The sequence below is a fragment of the Camelus ferus genome, chromosome 15, assembly GCF_009834535.1.
Source record: "Camelus ferus isolate YT-003-E chromosome 15, BCGSAC_Cfer_1.0, whole genome shotgun sequence".
NCBI lineage: Eukaryota > Metazoa > Chordata > Mammalia > Artiodactyla > Camelidae > Camelus > Camelus ferus.
In genome coordinates, this window is record NC_045710.1 from 45755820 (window position 1) to 45775957 (window position 20138).

Below are 20138 nucleotides of genomic sequence, written 5' to 3' on the forward strand. Positions count from 1 at the left end.
ACTGAGTAGAAATAAGCACCCTAGCACCCAACCTGTGAACTTTAGTGGCCATTTGCTACTAAAAGAAATAAGAATTACTTGGAAAGACGGCTGATTCCAGATTGGGGGTACCTTATCATACAAGAAGACAAGGAAGATATCAGTATTACTGGGGTCACCCTAATAGAACTCAGGAGCCAACCTGAAGGGATTTCCATAGGTAAACATGAATGCAGAAATATTTCCCATATACTCTTCAAAGGAATACAACAAAGTCCACCACTCAACAACACAGAATTCATACAACCTAGCTTCCAATAAAGATATACTAGATATGAGGACTAAGAAAATGTGACCCTAACCAGGAGAAAAAATGGTCACTTCAAACAGACCCAAATGAACTCGTGGTTTACAGGAAATACAGGAGACAGAGAAACATGTTAAAAAGTGCAAAACAAGTGGAGAAAAGAGAGGTAGCTGGAACTCAGATTAAAACAGATCCCTGAGACATATCAACTAAATGTAATGTTGGACCCTGATGACTCTGATTTCCAACTACCTTTTAGATTTTTTAAATAAGTATTTCAGGAAATAACAAATCTGAACACAATTGGATTACCTGATATTAAGAAACAAAGGGAATTTTCTTGGATGTGATACAATTGTGCTGATGTTTCTTAAAAAAAGAAAACCTCACCTTTCAGAGACATATACTGAAGGATTTAAAGTAAAATAATACGATGTTTCAAAATAATCTAAAATAGGAATGTAAGGTAGTCGGAGATATAAATGAAAACTGGTCATGTACAGACGATTGTCGAAGTTAGGTGACTGGTATATGGCAATTCATTATTTTAATTCCCTCTGCTTTTTATCCACTATAGTAAATTCAAAATAAAATTAATAGTATATTCTTATTTAAAAACAAATTTCCTCTGATGTAGTTAACGTCCTTTTTAACCCTAATGTTATGTTTGTCTCTTCCGTGCCTTGATGATATTTTTCCAAACTGTTGTCTTACAGGTTATTTTCTAAAATATGGCTTTGATTTTATTGAGAAATTCTGTTTTTAAAATTCTGATTTAATTTATTCTTTTATTTCATTAATTTCACTTCTGTACAGTTTTTGGATTTATTTGCCTTTCTCTGCCCTCTTTGAGATAAAAGCACAGGTCATTTATTTTCACTCATTTTTTAAAATAATGAATTTAATGCTATGAAATTTCTTCTGAGTGTTACTTTTTTGCTTCAAGCCACAGATCTTGATATGTAATATTTTCACTGTCATTAAGTTTAAAAGTTTATAATTTATACTTTGACATCACATTCAGTCCAAGTATTAAGAAGTGTTCTGTTAATTTTGGGGGGCACGTGTTATTTTTTAGCAGGTCTGTCTTTTTTATAGTTAATTTTAACTTTTATTGCACAGAAGTCACTGAATATGGTTTCTATGTTTCTATGATAGCAACCTTTAGGATTTGTTGAGATTTTCTTGGTGGCTTATATATGATCATTGTTTGTGACTGATTTTGTTATTTTGTTAATAATGTATATTCTGTTTATTAACTGTATCTTCAGTAGCTCAAGTTTTCTAATTATGTTGAAAGAATCCTTAATATCCTTAGTGTTTTTTTCCTTCTCAGTGTATGGCTTTCTGAGAAGAGTTAAGTTAACATTCTGCACTTCGTAGACTTTTCAATTTTTCCTTGAAGGCTTCTCTTTTAAAAAATATGTTTTGGAGCTCTGTAGTTAAATGAATAGTGCTGTGTCTATTTCATGGAGTACTTCTGTTATCAAAAATATTACTATAAAGGGTCTCTCTGTGTTAGTTATCTATTGCTGTATAACAAATTACCTCCAAAGTTAGCAGCTTCAAACAATAAACATTGATTATATCATAATTTCTGAGGGTCAGGAATCCAGGAAGATACACTAGGTGATTCTGAGTCAGGGTCTCTCATGAGGTTGCAGTCAAGATGCTGGGCAAGAGCTGCAGTCATATGAAGGTTTGGGGATGAAGGACCTGCTTTGAGGCTCATTCACAGGTCTGGCAGCCACAGTTCTTTACTGGCTGTCCATAAGACACATCTGTACCTCACTGCATTGGCCTCCCCATAAGTTTGAATGTCCTCATGACATGGCAGCTAGCTTCCCCTGGAGCAAGTGCTTAAAGAGAAAAGGGGCAAAAAGGAAGCTACAACACATTTTACTACCTAGTTTCACAAGTGAAACTGAAGTGAGTTGCTAGGTCCAGCTCACATTCAAGGGGACAAGAGGATAAGGCACCACTCATTGAAAAGAAGAGTATCAAAGAATTTGAGAACATATTTTAAAAGTACCTCATCCTCTTTTTCCTTTTTAACCTTTTGTCTTCAGATTTTGTCTGATGCTTGGTTTGGGCAGCATTTCTTTCTTTTTTTTTTTTTTTAACATTTTTTATTGATTTATAATCATTTTACAATGTTGTGTCAAATTCCAGTGTTCAGCACAATTTTTCAGTTATTCATGGACATATACACACTCATTGTCACATTTTTTTCTCTGTGAGTTATCATAACATTTTGTGTATATTTCCCTGTGCTATACAGTGTAGTCTATTCTACAATTTTGAAATCCCAGTCTATCCCTTCCCACCCTCCACCCCCCTGGTAACCACAAGTCTGTATTCTCTGTCTGTGAGTCTATTTCTGTCCTTTATTTACGCTTTGTTTTTGTTTGTTTTTGTTTTTGTTTTTTAGATTCCACATATGAGCGATCACATATGGTATTTTTCTTTCTCTTTCTGGCTTACTTCACTTAGAATGACATTCTCCAGGAGCATCCATGTTGCTGCAAATGGCATTATGTTGTCTGTTTTTATGGCTGAGTAGTATTCCATTGTATAAATATACCACCTCTTCTTTATCCAGTCACCTGCTGATGGACATTTAGGCTGTTTCCATGTTTTGGCTATTGTAAATAGTGCTGCTATGAACATTGGGGTGCAGGTGTCATCCTGAAGTAGATTTCCTTCTGGATACAAGCCCAGGAGTGGGATTCCTGGGTCATATGGTAAGTCTATTCCTAGTCTTTTGAGGAATCTCCACACTGTTTTCCATAGTGGCTGCACCAAACTGCATTCCCACCAGCAGTGTAGGAGGGTTCCCCTTTCTCCACAGCCTCTCCAGCATTTGTCATTTGTGGATTTTTGAATGACGGCCATTCTGACTGGTGTGAGGTGATACCTCATTGTAGTTTTGATTTGCATTTCTCTGATAATTAGTGATATTGAGCATTTTTTTATGTGCTTTTTGATCATTTGTATGTCTTCCTTGGAGAATTGCTTGTTTAGGTCTTCTGCCCATTTTTGGATTGGGTTGTTTATTTTTTTCTTATTGAGTCGTATGAGCTGCTTATATATTCTGGAGATCAAGTCTTTGTCGGTTTCACTTGCAAAAATTTTCTCCCATTCCGTAGGTTTTCTTCTTGTTTTACTTATGGTTTCCTTTGCTGTGCAGAAGCTTGTAAGTTTCATTAGGTCCCATTTGTTTATTCTTGCTTTTATTTCTTCTAGGAGAAAATTTTTGAGATGTCTGTCAGATAATGTTTTGCCTATGTTTTCATCTAGGAGGTTTATTGTATCTTGTCTTATGTTTAAGTCTTTAATCCATTTTGAGTTGATTTTTGTATATGGTGTAAGGGAGTGTTCTAGCTTCGTTGTTTTACATGCTGCTGTCCAGTTTTCCCAACACCATTTGCTGAAGAGACTGTCTTTATTCCAATGTATATTCTTGCCTCCTTTGTCAAAGATGAGTTGACCAAAAGTTTGTGGGTTCATTTCTGGGCTCTCTATTCTGTTCCATTGGTCTATATGTCTGTTTTGGTACCAATACCATGCTGTCTTGATGACTGTAGCTCTATAGTATTGTCTGAAGTCTGGGAGAGTTATTCCTCCAGCCTCTTTCTTTCTCTTCAGTAATGCTTTGGCAATTCTAGGTCTTTGATGGTGGGCAGCATTTCTTTGTATATATTTTCCCATTTGAACCCTCCTATGTTATTTTGGGCTTGGAGTGTTTTTACATCCAACACATCATACTGGATATTTTAAAAATCCAATCTTATGATTTTCAGTAGGTGAATTTAATTCACTCATATTATAATTACTCATATTTAGACATTCTTGACAAAGCTTATTTTTTATTTTTGATTTGTCATACCCTAAGTATTTCCTTTTGATTATTTCCTGTTTGCTTTTTAATAATTTATCAGGTTTGCTTTCTTGTGTTTTTGCTGTTACTGATTCTAAAATTATGTAATTTGCATTGGTCTGCTAAGGCTGCCACAACAAAATACCATAGGTTGGGCACATTAAACAATGGAAATATGATTTTCTCACAGTTCTGGAGGCTGGAAGTCCAAGACCAAGCTTCAAACTGGTTTGGTTTCTTCTGAGGCCTCTTTCCTGGGCTTACAGATGGCCACCTTCTTGCTGTGTTCTCACATGGCCTTTCCCCTGCATCCCTGGTGTCTCTTCCTCTTCTTAGAAATACACCAGTCATACTGGATTAGGGCTCTACCTCCACAGCCTCATTTAACCTTAATTATATCTTTAAAGGACTATGTTTGAGCTTCAACATGTGGATTTGTAAGAAGAAAGGGACATAGTTCATAAAACCATCCATTCCTATTTTTCTGGTGAATATTCTTAAATTCTTAACATGTTCATATCAACATACTTTTCTAACAATACGTGGCACTTATCAATATTTACTTACTTTGACTTCTCTACTCACTCACCCTGCTGCAACCTGATCATTCCCCCTTCTTTCCCAGGAACATTTTTCCGATTCCTGGTATCCCCTTTCTCAGAGCACAGAGAACTTTTGGTTCTTCTCCCAACTTTGGGAGCTGTCTTCTCTGAACATTTAGGCTTCTGCTTTGTTTTTTCAATCTGATTTTATGGATTTTACAGTGAATTTTCAGTGGATTCCTCACAGCTTCTAGTCCTGTATGTATCCTTGTTTTGAATTTCAGTTATAAATTTAAAACATAGACACACACAAACAGGTTCCACCATTTTTAGAGATTTGGCACAGGAGGGAGAGGTTGATGTATACACTCAATCCAGTGTATTAAAATAAAAGAGGTACATTTCGTTTAGAAGTTAATTCTTCAGAGTAGAGGCTTCTGAGTGGGAAGATATGAACTTAGAAGTCCAAGATAGGTTTGAGTCAATAGAGATCAGAAAATTCTACATTCATAATATTTATAATTACGATTATGTATATAGTAAGTGGTAATCCTTGCTTCAGAAGTTAGCAGGTATAAAACTCTTCTAAATAAAAACAGTGCCAGAGAAGCTATTTTATGTCAACTTGATTCACCGAGTAAGTGCCTCGGAGTGGCAGATGTTAAGACACGCTACAGAAATCATGCCAATGAGAGTCAAACTACCCAACAGTATCCTGCCAAGGGAAGGCGCAGATGGCGGGAGAGCAGAAGCTATAGGTCTTTTTTTTATAGCATTATCAAATGGCACACACTTGACATTCCAACTGATCCTATGCCAATGGCCAAGGTAATTAGGGATGCCAGTATTAAATAGTTCAGAAGGCATACTCATCCTTGTGCCTTCCAACATGGGGCCAGAGAAGCAATCTTGGATGGTAAATGAGTAGATTTTAAGCCACAGTAATAATTAGGCTGGAGAGGTGACCTGAATTTTCAAAAGCACAATAAAGTCTCATAGACAGGATTAAAAGCAGCATTTCTATGACCAACATAAATACCATACAGCTTCTACCTAAAGAAAGCATACAGTCTAGATCTGTGACAACAGTAAAAAAATTTAAACAATCTCAGAGTTACAGAAAAGTTTCAAGTACAGTACAAAGATTTTTTTTTCTGAATCATTTGAGAGTAAGTTGCCAACACACTCTTGACCACTCTAGTGTTTATTTCCTACAAATTATGACATTTTCATAATCATAATCATGAAATTAACATTGATAACATTACTCCTCCTTAATCACTGACATTGCAACAGTTGTTCCAGTAATGGTCTTCATATCACAAAGCTCCATTTCTCATAGACTAGTTGCTATGTCTCTTTAGTCTCCTTTAGTATAAAATTGTTCTTTAATCTTCTTTTCACTTATGTGAACTTGCAATTTTTTGAAGATTATAACTTAGTTATTAGAATGTCCCTCAGGCTGGGTTCAATTGGTGTTTCCACATGATTAGATTCAGATTATGTACTTTTTTTTTTTTTGCAAGAATGCCACAGAAGGGCTGTCATATTCTTACTATAATATGTAAGGTAGCAAATTGTTTTTATTTTTTCCATTTTGATCATTTGATTAATATGGTGTCTACCAGCCTTCTCCACTGGAAAGTTGCTTTTTCTTTTTGTAATACATACATATATTATGGGGAAATATTTTGAGACTATGCAAATAATATCCTGTATCTCATGGAAGTTTTTCTCAGTTATACCATCCACTAATGATTCTTGCTTTATTCACCTATTACTATGATGTTTTCCAAATTGTGATTTCCTCATTCTGTCACTCCTTTTATATTTATTAAATGGCTTTATTTATTTACTTAGGTACTTACTTGTATCAGTATGGACTCAAGGCACCCTATTTTATACAATGGATTACAGGCACACTCTGGAGATACTGTGGGTTCGGGTCCAGACCACCACAATGAAGTTAATATTGCAATGAAGCAAGTCACAAGAATTTTCTGGTTTCCTAGTGCATATAAAATTTATGTTTACACCATGCTGTAATCTCTTGAGTGTACAATAGCATTAGGTCTAAAAAAATGTACACAGTTTAAAAATGCTTCATTGCTAAAAACTGCTAACCATCATCAAGGCCTTCAGGAAATTGTGGTAATAACATCAAAGGTCAATGATCACAGGTCACCATAACAAATATAATAATAATGAAGAAGTTTGAAATATTGCAAGAATTTCCAAAACAAGACACAGAGCCATGAAGTGAGCAAATGCTGTTGGAAAAGTGGCGTGGTAGTCTTGCTGGTTGTAGGACTGCAACAAACTTTTGATTTGTAAAAGAAATTTGGTGTCTGTAAAGCATAATAAAGTGAGGTGCAATAAAATGATGTATGCCTATATAATCATCCCATACATTTTGATATATTCCTTAAAACTCATTTCAAAATATTTTCTAATTTCTCTTGTGATTTCTTCTTTGATCCATGAGGTTTTTAGAGAAGTACTGTTTAATATGGAAACAGCTGGGGACTTTGTAGATATCTGAATGTTATTGACTTGTAATTTAATTCCTTTGGTGTCATATTTCAGTGTTCTAAAGTATATTGTGCTTTATTTTATGAACCAGCATATAGTCTATGTTTGGTGAATATTCTGTACACATTTTGAAAAGAATGTACATTCTGTACTTGTTGGATACAGTTCAAACACTGTCATGTTAAGTTGATGGATAGGTTCACATAATCTATCTTTTAGGATTTTTTTTTTTTACTACTTATTGTATGAATTACTACATTTGTTTCTCTTTTTGTTGTCAGCTTTCACTTCATATATTTGAAAGTCAGTTATTTTGTACATAAACATTTATAATTATGTCTTTCTGCTGAACTTTCATCATCACAAGTGTCCTTCTTTATCTCATAATACTTCCTTTGTCTTGAAGTCTACTTTCTCTGGTACTTATTGTTTGCATGGTATGTATTTTTAATTTCAATTTATTTATGTCATAACTAAAGTGTTTCTTATAGACAAGAGTATAATTAGGTCTTACTTTTTATCCAGTCTAACAATTTCAGACTGAAAAATTCAATCTCTGCTTTTTAATTGGAGTGTCTAGTTAATGTGAACTTAATGTAATTATAAATGTTTGGGTTTAAGTATGCCATCTTGCTGTTTCTCTTCATTTGTTCTTCTGTACTGCCCTCTTTTGGGTTGAGTATTTTTTAAGTTTTTTTTTTAATTTCCTCTATTAACTTTAGTTGCATTATCTATTTAAATATTTAAGAAAATCCTCTAGGCACTACAATAAGTAATTAACTTATCACGTCTTAGAATTAATATTATACCAGTTCAGGAGAAAAGTAGAACTTTATAACAGTATAATTTCATTTACCTCAACCCCCTGTGATGTTAATGGCATTCATTTCATAAATACCATAATGTATTATTGGTATTTTTGCTTTAAATAATTATCTTTTAAAGAAATTGTTACATAAGAAAAAAAACCCTTTATTTTTAATCCTCATTTACCATTTCCAGAACTCTTCGTTCTTTTATGTAGATACAAGTTTCCATTTGGTATTCTATTTGTTCTGCCTGAAGAACTTCCTTTAACTTTTCTTGTGGTGCAGGTCTGCTGATGCTGAGTTGTCTCACCTTTCATTTTTTGAAGTGTCTTTACTTTATTCTCATTTTAAGATAATTTTCACTAGATATAAAATTTTTTGTTGAGAGTTTTGATTTTTTTCAGTACATTAAAGATGTTGCATTATCTCTTGGTATTATTACTTCTGATGACCAGTCTGCCATAATTCATATTACTTGTGGATCCTTTTATGTAATTCTTTGGTTTATTTTCTGGATATTTTAAAGATTTTTCTCTTCATCATTGGTTTTCAGTAGTTTGGATATACTGTGCCAAGATGCTATATACCCAGGCAAAGCCTTCTTCTATTTGGAGTTCACTGAGTTTCTTGGATCTGTAGACTAATTTTTTTTTGACCAATTACATGTATTTTAGACCACTTGATTTTGTCTCACAAGTTACTGAGGGTTTGTTCATTTTTTGCGATTTTTTTTTCTTTCTTTTATTAAAATTGTAAGATCTCTATTGAACTATCTTAAAATTCACTGATCCTTTACCATAGTGTCCAATATTGTGCTAAGTAGAATTTTTCATTTCAGATTTTATATTTTTCAGTTCTAGAATTTCTCCCCACCTCTTTTTAATAGTCTCTGTTCTCTCTGCTGAGAATCCCTATGTCAGTCATTATGTTGTTGTTCTCCTTTAAACTCCTTGAACATATTTACAACAGCTGCTCCAAAGTTCTTGTCTGCTTATTTCAACATCTGGGTCAACTTGGGGGGTCTGTTAGTATTAGTTCCCTTTTATCTTCATTATACATCACATTTTCCTGCTTCTTCACACACTTAGTAATGTGTTACTGTATGCTGGACATTGTGGATGTCCCATTATAGGAAGTTTGGGTTATATTGTCTTTCTCTAAAGGATATTAAGTTTTGTACTAGCAAGATATTAAATTAATGGTGGATTCTTTTGATCCTGTCAGGTTGGTTCTATGATATTTAAAGCTAGATTTATTTCACTTTTGTTCAGTCTTAGGATATGGCCTTTATTCTTACAGCATGCCTTTTCTGAGGTTTCAGATAAATGCTTAGTGAGGTTGTTTCACCTTGGCTGAGACAGAATTACAGCATTTCTCAGCACTGTGCAACCTTTTCATTCAGCTCTCAGTGTCATAGCAGTGGCTCTTTGATAATAGGCCTTGGCTACTTGTGGCCTAGCCTTCCCTCAAGGACAAAAAGGGAACCATATGAAGTCTGCTGGGACCCCACTCCTCACACATATTTTTTTCTTTCTGGTATCCTGCCCTACTAATTCTAGACTCCTCATCATCCCCAAATTCTGAACTCTTATCTTTGGCTCTTCAGCTGAGTGACATCACTGGTCTCTGCTCTGAAAATTGTTTACAGAGCTCATCTGTGTATTCTTCATTTTTTTGAGGAGTGCAGTCTTGCTGTGCTTATTTTCCAGTGCCTAAATACAGTTGTCTGATACATTCTGTCCAATTTGATAGTAGGAGGGCAAGTCTGAAAACCAATTTGTCCATTAGCTGGAAGTGGAAGATCCCCCTTGCCTTACTCAATTGTTTTAAAATATTATTGAGCCAATATTAATTATATCATTATTCCTCTTTGTTTGGGTTTTAGTAGGAAACAACCTTGACCTATAGGGAGCAATGAGAAGCTGATGTTTTTCTAAAAGGCATGAAATTGTGGATGGACACTTAGAAAAGCGTTACACCTGTGCAATTCACATGACACCCTAAGATACAACTCTTCTTTGTGTCTCCCAAGATGTAGTTAGGTCCTCAAAGAGTAGACTCATGGTCCTGGAAGATCTGTCAGTATATGATGTCTAGCATAACCACATCTATCTCAAAGAAAATCATGCCTAAACGTGTGAAAGTATTCATTCCTGGAGCCAGGAATCAGAAAATAGGGAAATAGGCAATTGGTGGGACTTTCTGTGATCCTTGTTATATTGACTGCACACAGTAGACTTTTCCTTTTATTACAGGCTAATTTTAGGAGCATTTAATTTGGATGAATCATCTTACTAATAAACTGGGGTGTTCTGTAAATCATTCAAGCTAGATCAGATGTTATTCTGCAATAAGCAGTCTACTGAAATCTTTGTGAATTTTGGTTAAGAATAAAAGGGAAAGAATAGTTTTCTTAAATTTAGTTATAGGAAGTCATCAAGTCATGAATTGCCAAGCTTTGAGGAACTTATAGACCTTTAGTTTATAGAAACAGTTTGGTTTAACTAGAAATGACACGGATTTTAGAGTCAAACACATCTGAGTTTAAATCATGATTTGTAGTTTTCCTTATAATCAGTTTTATCAACTATAAAATAGGTATAATAATTCTATTGATTAGGATTACTAGGAGAATCAAATAAGATAGCTTACATAAAGCTACTGGTGTAATGCCTAGAACTTTGCAGATGATCAGGAAAAGTTAACTCCTTAAGTTTTTTGAGATGTAATGATTTTTTTCCTGATAAACATAAAGAACTTGCATGCCCTAGAGTGAGACAGACTGTAAATGAAAGGAGGCAGAAACACAAATATCTTCTACTGTTATCCAAAGGAAAGACCTGCATTATTAACTTTACAAGATTTAAACAATTCAACTTGAAGAGCTGAAAACATTTTTTTACTTTCTTGAAAATGAGTTAAAATTGGGGAAAAAATAGGTTTTTCTCTTTAGTGCTTTTGCTTTAATTGAGCAACAAACCCCAGTATGCAGCATTTTATAAAATTTTATTTGACCCACCTTGATAACATGTCATACTTAAAAGTAGAATTTATGACATTTAAGGTTCTTAGTGATTAATAGTTCAAACATAATAGCACATTGCAGGGAGTAACAGAATTGGAAAGCAGCTAGTGCCAAATTTAACACTTAACTCACCATCCACAAATATGCTGCAGAACTTCTGATTCCAGTTACCCAGATAAGGATCTATCAGACCAATACTCTAGCTAAGAGCTGGATAAAATAATTTCAAAAATTCTGTTTGAATACACTAGAGAACCACTAAAACAGTATTTGACCAAGATCCTAGACAATAGCATAGCCTAGAGAGGTAAGCCTGATATTTGGTGCTGCCTTTTGCTTTTCGAAGCATTTGCCAATTTGTAATTTGTGGCCAAGAGGCTGAGAAACTTAGCAGAAAATAGTGTTTGAAAAGTTAAGAAACTGCACAGAGTTTTAGGTAGAGTTACTGGGCTAAGGGAACAAAGTTAAACTTTAGGGCCTACTGAAGAGGCAGAGCTTTCAACTGGGACTCCTGAAGGGCTACACTCTTGATAGAAGTATAATGTGCAAATAAACCAGCTCTCAGACTGAAACTCAGCTTTACATAAACTCAATTCCAGGATAGAATAAGATGTTGTTTAACCCTTGCCCTAACTATTTGCCAGAAACGAAAGTAAGTTCTTTCTAGAGGAAAATATAATCATATATAGCCTCAAATAGTCACTAATTTAAAAAATCATATGCCCAGCATTCAGGTTTTTAAAAAAGAAGAAAGAGATAAGACCAAATGACCCCAAAACAACAACAATAAGGCCGACCACAAAGCAGTCAAGGGAAAAAGCTGGAGGTAAAAAAGTAAGAAGCTAATAAAAGAGAAAAATGGAATAAATATAGTTAATACAAAAAGGCAAAGATGGTTGGATAAAAAGACAGAGTAAATGGGACATATAGAAAAGAAACAAGCACAGTCGTACTATTATTTATGTTATACTTCAATTAAATAATCCAGTTAAAAGACAAAGCTTGTGAGAGTTGATTAAAAATGTCCAACTATATATTGCTTATAAGATATACAACTTAAATATAAGGAAACATGAATACATAATATATGAAGGATATAATACAAACCAAAATAAAGCTGGTGAAGGTAACTGTTAGATGCAGTAGGTTTTAAGGCAAGCATTTCTAGAAAATAGAATGTTTCATAATGATAAAAGCACAATATACCTAGAAGATATAATAGTTCTAAATTGGCACACATCCAGTTACACAGGCTTATAACACATAAAATAACAAAAAAAGACAAATAGACAAGACCACAATTTCACGTGGAAAATTTCAGTACACCAGTCTCAGTGAAGTTATAGAAGAATTGAACAACATGACTAACAAACATGGTTTTATACAGAATACTGCACCCAACAACTGCAAACCACAGACTACACATTCTTTTCAATGAACATGGAAATTTTACTATTGACCATATAATGAGCCATAAAAAGTTTCAACAAATTTCAAAGAAGTGATACAATACAGTATAGATTAAAGGGTGTGTTTGTGTGTGTGCCAAGAAAATACTTCACTGTTTGAAATTACATTTAAGAAACCATGGGCAAAGACGAATTCACAACTAAAATGTTAGAAATATTTTGATTGAATGATAATGAAAAATAAGAGATATAAAAATTGTCAGAACGCAGTCAAAACTATGCTTGAATGGAAATTATACCCTTGAATGCATGCATTGGAAAATAAAGGCTGAAAAACCCATGATTTTAGCATCTACCACAGGAAGTTAGAATAAGAACAACAGATTTAAACAAAGTTGGAAGACTTACACTACTGGATATAAATACTTACAATGAATAGTAATTAAGACAGTTTGGCATTGGTGCAAGGATACAGAGTCTAGTAGTAGGCCTAAACATATATATGGGCACCTGATTTATGACGAAGGTGGCTGTGTAAAGCAGCAAGCAAATGACAGTCTTGTCAATAACTGTTCATAGGTCAACTTGTTATATATATGATAGAAATTAATTTTGAGCCATACCAAGGTGGACTACAGGTTTAAATGTTTAAGCATTTAAATAATAAAACTTCTAGAAGATAAAAGAGGAGAATACTTCCAAGAACTTTCGGTAAAAAAAGGTTTTAAAAACACTACACAAAGAGCACTAACCAGCCCTTGGAACCTGTCATTCTAGTCTATATTTTTATGAGGTCAGCTTTTCCTTTGTAAGAGTCCAGATATAACTGATGCCACACAGTATTTGTCTTTCTCTGTCTGGCTTATTTCACTTAGCATAATGCCCTCCAGGTTTATCCATGTTATAGCAAATGGCAAAGTTTCCTTTATTTTTATGGTTGAATAATATTCCATAGTATAAATATATACGGCACATTTTCTGCATCCAGTTCTGTCAGTGGGCACTTAAGTTGTTTCCATATCTTGGCTATTGTGAGTGATGCTTCAGTGGACATGGAGGTACATTTATCTCTTCAAGATACTGATTTTGTTTCCTTTGGATACATATCCAGAAGTGGGAATGCTAGATCACATGGTACTTCTATTTTTAATCTTTTAAAGAACTTCCATATTGTTTTCCATAATGGCTGTGTCAATTTATAATCCCAGCAACAGTTTACAAGATTCCTTTTTTCCCACATCCTTGCCAATATCTGTAATCTCTTGTCTTTTTTGATAAAAGCCATCCTAACAGGTGTGAAGTGCTATCTCATTGTGGCTTTGATTTACATTTTCCAGACAAGTGCTGATTTTGAGCACCTTTTTCTGTACCTGCTGGCCATTTGTATGTCTTTTTTGGAAAAATGTCTCTTAAGGTCCTCTTTTGCATATTTTTAAGATTGGATTACTTGAATTTTTGCTATTGAATTGTCTGAATTCATTATATATTCTGGATATTTACCCCAATCAGATATATGATTTGCAAATATTTTATCCCATTCCATAGATTGCCTTTTCATTTTTAAAAAAATTTTTATTGAGTTATAGTCAGTATACAATGTTGTGTCAATTTCCAGTGTACAGCACAATTTTTCAATTATACGTGAACATACATATATTCATTGTTGCATTCTTTTTCACCATAAGCTACCACAAGATCTTGTATATATTTCCCTGTGCTATACAGTATAATCTTGTTTATCTATTCTACACATGCCTATCAGTATCTACAAATTTTGAATTCCCAGTCTGTCCCTTCCCACCCCCCTCCCCCCTGGCAACCACAAGTTTGTATTCTACGTCTATGAGTCTGTTTCTGTTATGTATTTAATGTTTTTTTCTTTTTTAAAGATTCTATATATGAGCAATCCCATATGGTATTTTTCTTTCTCTTTCTGGCTTACTTCACTTAGAATGACATTCTCCAGGGACATCCATGTTGCTGCAAATGGCGTTACGCTGTCATTTTTTATGGCCAAATAGTATTCCATTGTATAAACATACCACATCTTCTTTATCCAGTCATCTGTCAGTGGACATTTAGGCTGTTTCCATGTCTTGGCTACTGTAAATAGTGCTGCTGTGAACATGGGATGCAGGTGTCTTTTTGAAGTAGGGTTTCTTCTGTATATAAGCCCAGGAGTGGGATTACTGGGTCATATGGTAAGTCTATTCCTAGCGCCTTTTCATTTCCTTGATTGTTTCCTTTGCTGGACAGAAGCTTTTTGGTTTGATGTAGTAGTCCCATTTATTTACTTTAGCTTTTGTTGCCTATACTTTTGGTGTCATACCCAAAAAATTACTGCCAAGACCAATGTCAAGGTTTTTTTTCTCAGTGTTTTCTTCTAAAAGTTTTATGGTTTCAGGTATTACATTTAAGTCTATTAAGTCATTCATTTTGAGTTAATTTTTGTGAGTGGTGTGAGGTAATTTTTTTTTTTAACAGAGGTACTGGGGATTGAACGAACCCAGGACCTCGTGAATGCTAAGCATGCACTCTACCATTGAGCTATACCCTCCCACGCCTTGGTGTAAGGTAATTTTGTGAGAGGGCCCAGTTTCATTCTTTTACATGTGGATATCCAGTTTTCTTACCACCATTCACTGAAGAGACTATCCTCTCCCCATTAGTGCCCTTTTCAAAGACTACTTGACTGTGTATGTATGGGTTTACTTCTAGACTCTCTATTCTGTTTCACTTGTCTGTGTGCCTGCTTTTTTGCCAGTACTACCTATAAAATGGAATACAATGTAAACATTAAAGCTGTGATATAGATCTATGTTTATTGATAAGGAAAACTGCCTCTGTCACACTGTTGAAAGGAAAAAAATCTAGTTACAAATAAAAACTTTAGTGTATGTGTATATTTTTATAGAGGTATTTTAAAGGATGTTCATTTCTGAATAAGAAGATTTCAAGTGATTTTCTACTTTGTTCTTTATACTTTATGGTATTTTTATTATATTATTTATTCTCATAATCAAAATATTTTATTTTCATCTAAGGGCTTACTAAATCATTGATTTTGCTTACAAAATACCCTCTCTTTTACATTCATGTAGTTCAGGCCGTTTGAGGTCTTCATTATTTCTTGCAATTGGCATGCAAAAGCAGTATCGCTCTGTCTTAATAGTAATGACACATGATATCTGAACAGTATTTCCCAGCTTACAAAGCACTTTCAAAACATTATCTCCACTGAAACTCAAAAATAACCTTATGAGTAGGTAGTGTATTATCTCATTTACATTTTAAAAAACTCCAAAGTTACTGATCTTGAAGGGAACTTATGGCCCAAATTCCATGTACCTAATCATTACACCTTGCTGACTTGGGGTAAGAATAAACCTAAACTGCTTAATACGGTCTGGATGTAGTAAGGAGTACAGTATATTTCTCTAAACTAAGAGGGTTGATGTAGCTGGGAAGCAGAGAGGTGACAATGGAGTGGCCTTAGATGCCATATTAAGGAGTTAGAATTTATGCCAAAGGCAATGAGAAGCTGCTAACAGGTTTTAAGGAGTGAAAATACAAATTATGATTGTTTTGACCGGGGATCTGCAAACTTTTTCTGTGAAGAGCCAGACAGTAAATACTTTAGCCTTTATACAAGCCATATGGTCTCTTGCAGACCCTCAACTCTGCCACTATAGGGTGAAAGCAGTCATATACAGTACATAAACAAATGAGTTTGGCTGTGTTCCAATAACACTTCCTTTAAGGACACTGAAATTTGAATCTGAATATCATATTTTTAATATCATATATTTTATGTTTTAATACTACTTTTCTTTATTTTTTTTTTTTTTTTTTTTGCAAAGATGTAAGACTGTAAAAAATTTAAAACTGTAAAAAACTACTTCTGGGCTAGATGTGACTGACAGGCCATATTTTGCTGACTCCTAGTTTAGACAATGATCACTTAGGCTACTGTGTAAAGCAGACAAAGAGGTGAGTCCTTTCAGGCCCATTTCCTTAGGTCCAGTACTCTCATACTGACTTTTTAATATTCAAGTCCTGTTAATATCATGCTACATGTCTTTCATCTCTTTATCATTGATAGCCACTAACGCAAAAGACTATTTTCAGGTTAACTGTTACGTGTTATTGGTTATCCCTTTGTGTTCAATGTGGTAATATTTTTAGTCTTAAAGGAAGAGATATCTCAGGGATAGAGGATAATTTATAGGTAGGAATAATCCTGTTTGTAAACTTTTAAGTTCAAAGACGTAACATTTCTCAGTATATGGGCTAGACCTATAGATCTCTGGCTAAATAATAATTTAAATAGTAATAACTGAACTATTAGAACATATGATAAATTCTTTAGACAGTTTCAGTGTAGAGTTTCAAATTATAGTAGATTCATGAGCTAAAAGGAACTTTGCTTAAGGCTTAATGCTCTCTTAAGGCTCTTAATACTTCCTTAAGGCAGACCTTGACATATAAATAAGGAAAGTTACATATGAAGAATAAGGATGCAGCATTCTTACTAATGAGTGTTCACTTTTACCAATAAAAAGGAAAATAAAACTATTTCTCTCCTTTCCTTATTTTAGGTTTTTATCTTTTACTCATAAACATCCGTATGGGTTAGGGTTAGAGTTAGGATTAGCTTATCAGTAGAAAAACTATTTGGATTTAAACTAACAAGGAGACTTCCTTTACATTGCTACTGACTAAACTGAGACTAAACGCTGAAACAGGTATGATTTGAAAAAAGGTTTATAAGATGGCTTTGATGATTATGCATTAATTAACATTCAAAGCAGTAGAAATTACAGGGCAATATAATAATACATTGTGAGAGAAACTTTGCTAGACATTAAACACTTACATATTCATCTCTTCTGTTCTTATCTTGGCTAGAAGAAAAGATTGGGACTATAGACATAAAAAATTTTTTTTAAAAAATGAAGAAAATTACCTTTTCTGGTAAGTAGTGGCAGACGTGAGAAGGTGAAGATAAAGAGGGAAAGTCACTGGGGTGAGAAAATCTAAAAAGTGTTGTAATTAAATTTCTGACAGAGATGTCTGCATGTATAGATTTTGGTGAAAATAACAAAACGTTACCTCAATATACTAACATACCTGCTCAATTTGACATAAAATACAGATGATAAACCAAAAAAAGGTTCAAAATTCTGAAGTAATTAGATCGTTTCATGATCAATGAAAGCACAGTTTAATTCAATGATGCCAAGTTAGAGTTTAAATAACAAATTCATTCCAAAGACGAGTGACCTAATGTCATGAACCCATATTAACATCTAACACATCAAAGCTTAATTTAAATTACAAAATGTCTTCATTGTGCAGAAGATTCAGGTAAGAACCTTCCAGAAGTTTTTGTTGTTTTCAAGAAGCTTTTGCTTTGTTTCTTTGACAAACAGTGAAACCGCTGTGGAGCAGAATACGCTGGAAAACCAGGGAAAGAACCCCACCTTTGTTTATCTCATCTCACTGTGACACTGGTGAAAGAACTAACAAGAGAAGAACCTGATACAGAGCACAAGGATCTGTAAGAAACTGGTGGATTTTACTGTTCTGTAGCTAATAAATGGAGGACTAAAGTGTATGCAAATTTATATCCTCTTGGATCCACCTTGCACTGTGGTTACTTTAAAAATGCAAGTGACTGTAGATTGTCATTCTAAGTGAAGTAAGCCAGAAAGATCAAGAAAAATACCATATATCACTTACATGTAGAATCTAAAAAAAGACAAATGAACTTATTTATAAAATAGAAATAGACTCACAAACACAGAAAACAAACTTATGGTTGGAGTGGGGGGAGGGGTGGGAAGGGATAAATTGGGAGCTTGAGATTTGCAGATACTAATATATATAAAATAGATAAACAACAAGTTTATACTGTATAGCACAGGGAACTATATTCAGTGTCTTGTAGGAAAAAGAATATGAAAATGAATATACGTATGTTCTTGTATGGCTGAAGAATTAGGCTGTACACCAGAAATTGACACACTGTAAACTGACTATACTTCAATAAATATATATATACTTTGTGTGTGTGTGTGTGTGTGTGTGTGTATTTATATATACACACACACATATATATACACACACAAAAAAATGCAAGTGAGACATTAACAATATGTTACTTCTCAGTAAAATCTAAGGGACAAACTGACCACATTCAAGATCTAGGGAACATGTTTTCCCCTATGTCCTGGTTTCTGAAGCTGTGCTTCTTCAGAAAATGGATTAGAAAGACATTTAAGCTTGTTAGATAGAAAGGTGTCATCCCCTCACATCAAGGTACATGAGTAGAAAAGTCCAAGAATTATAAATTCTTAGCAAACATAAAAAATCCTTTGGGACCTGGCAAGGAAAAATGTCAACAAGTCAAAAGAGACTAGATGGCTATTGACCAGTTTCATGAAGGCAAAGCTGCAAGCCAAGATGGAATAATGCTTTCCCACCATGTGTCTAAGGCACAAATGACACTAATCCTTTTTAATGGTCACAAAAGCTGACAACTTACTCAGCCTTAGAACTGAAGGCACAAAATCATCTCTGGGAATGACTCACCATGAACAGGTCACGAGCACCAATGTCAACAGCTAACAGAAATGCCTTTTCAAATCGCTGGTACCTATAAGGAAGAAATTTTATATGTTACTTGTGAACAAAATTATATAAAAGGAGAGAGCAGTCTGCTTAATTTACTTATGTGTTATTGTTTTTTTTCTGATGAGAAAATATCCTCAAACAGCAGGGATTTCGCCTGCTGGGATCTTCCTCATGTGAGGTGCTGTTGTACCTAAGAGGAGCTGAGGCACAGAGCCCGGGGAGGACTTCAGTGTAAGCTTCAGTGATAAACGTAACCAGATGAGGTGCAGCTGAGTGCAGGGAAATGATGGCTTAGGAAATACGTTTCTCATAATTTTTTACTTTATTGTGTTACGTAAAAAGTATGGCGCTATGGAGAGCAGGATAAGAGTAATTAATAAATCATATAATCACACTTTTATGTTTCTTAGGTGAACAATGAGAAGTCAAATGTTGCATTATTACAAAAGTCTAGTATTTGTGAGTTTTGGAAAAAATTCTAAGGTGTTGTAAAATGATAATAATAAATAGTTTCTAAATATTTTTTAGATACTGCTTTTCTACTCTTACCACAATCAAACTGTCTCTCCCTGAGGTGAGAGTGAGGATTTTCTTTGTAAACGTTTAATTTTAGGCTAAGATATATAAGAACAAACTTCAGTTTAATTACATTTATTAGAAATTTTAAAATCTTGAGAGAAAAGAATGTCACAAACATGTAATTTGCACAGGATTTTGGAATGAAAGTTTATTTCTTCTAAATGCTGAGATTTACATAGATATAACTCATTTTTTTCTGACTTGAGAAACAAGCAGATAAACAAGTTGTTCTCTGGTCTCTTTTATATTGTGAAATATGATGCTATAAAATATAATGAGATTCAAATAAAACTTATCAGAAATATGGAATATTAATTATTAATAGATTATAGATTATAAAAGTTTTGTTAGGGAAGTAGCAAAAATAATTAAAATTCAAACAAACAAGGGTTATTATTATTAAATATGAACTGATAGCTCCAGAACCTGAAATACTTTAA

The 20138-nt window shown here is 34.0% G+C and overlaps 1 protein-coding gene across 11 annotated transcripts in view; it reads right to left on the reverse strand.

Annotated features, from left to right (window-relative positions):
* The window catches only part of WDPCP (WD repeat containing planar cell polarity effector), a 287957-nt gene that overhangs the window by 100697 nt on the left and 167122 nt on the right, over positions 1–20138 (reverse strand). For all 11 annotated transcript variants that reach the window (XR_004326365.1, XR_004326366.1, XR_001366999.2 and 8 more), the window contains exon 13: positions 19078–19141. Coding sequence is in view for 8 of the 11 variants with exons in the window: in XM_032497660.1 (XP_032353551.1) it covers positions 19078–19141 (64 nt within the window). In the remaining 3 variants the exon portion in view is untranslated. The remainder of the gene's footprint in view (positions 1–19077; positions 19142–20138) is intronic.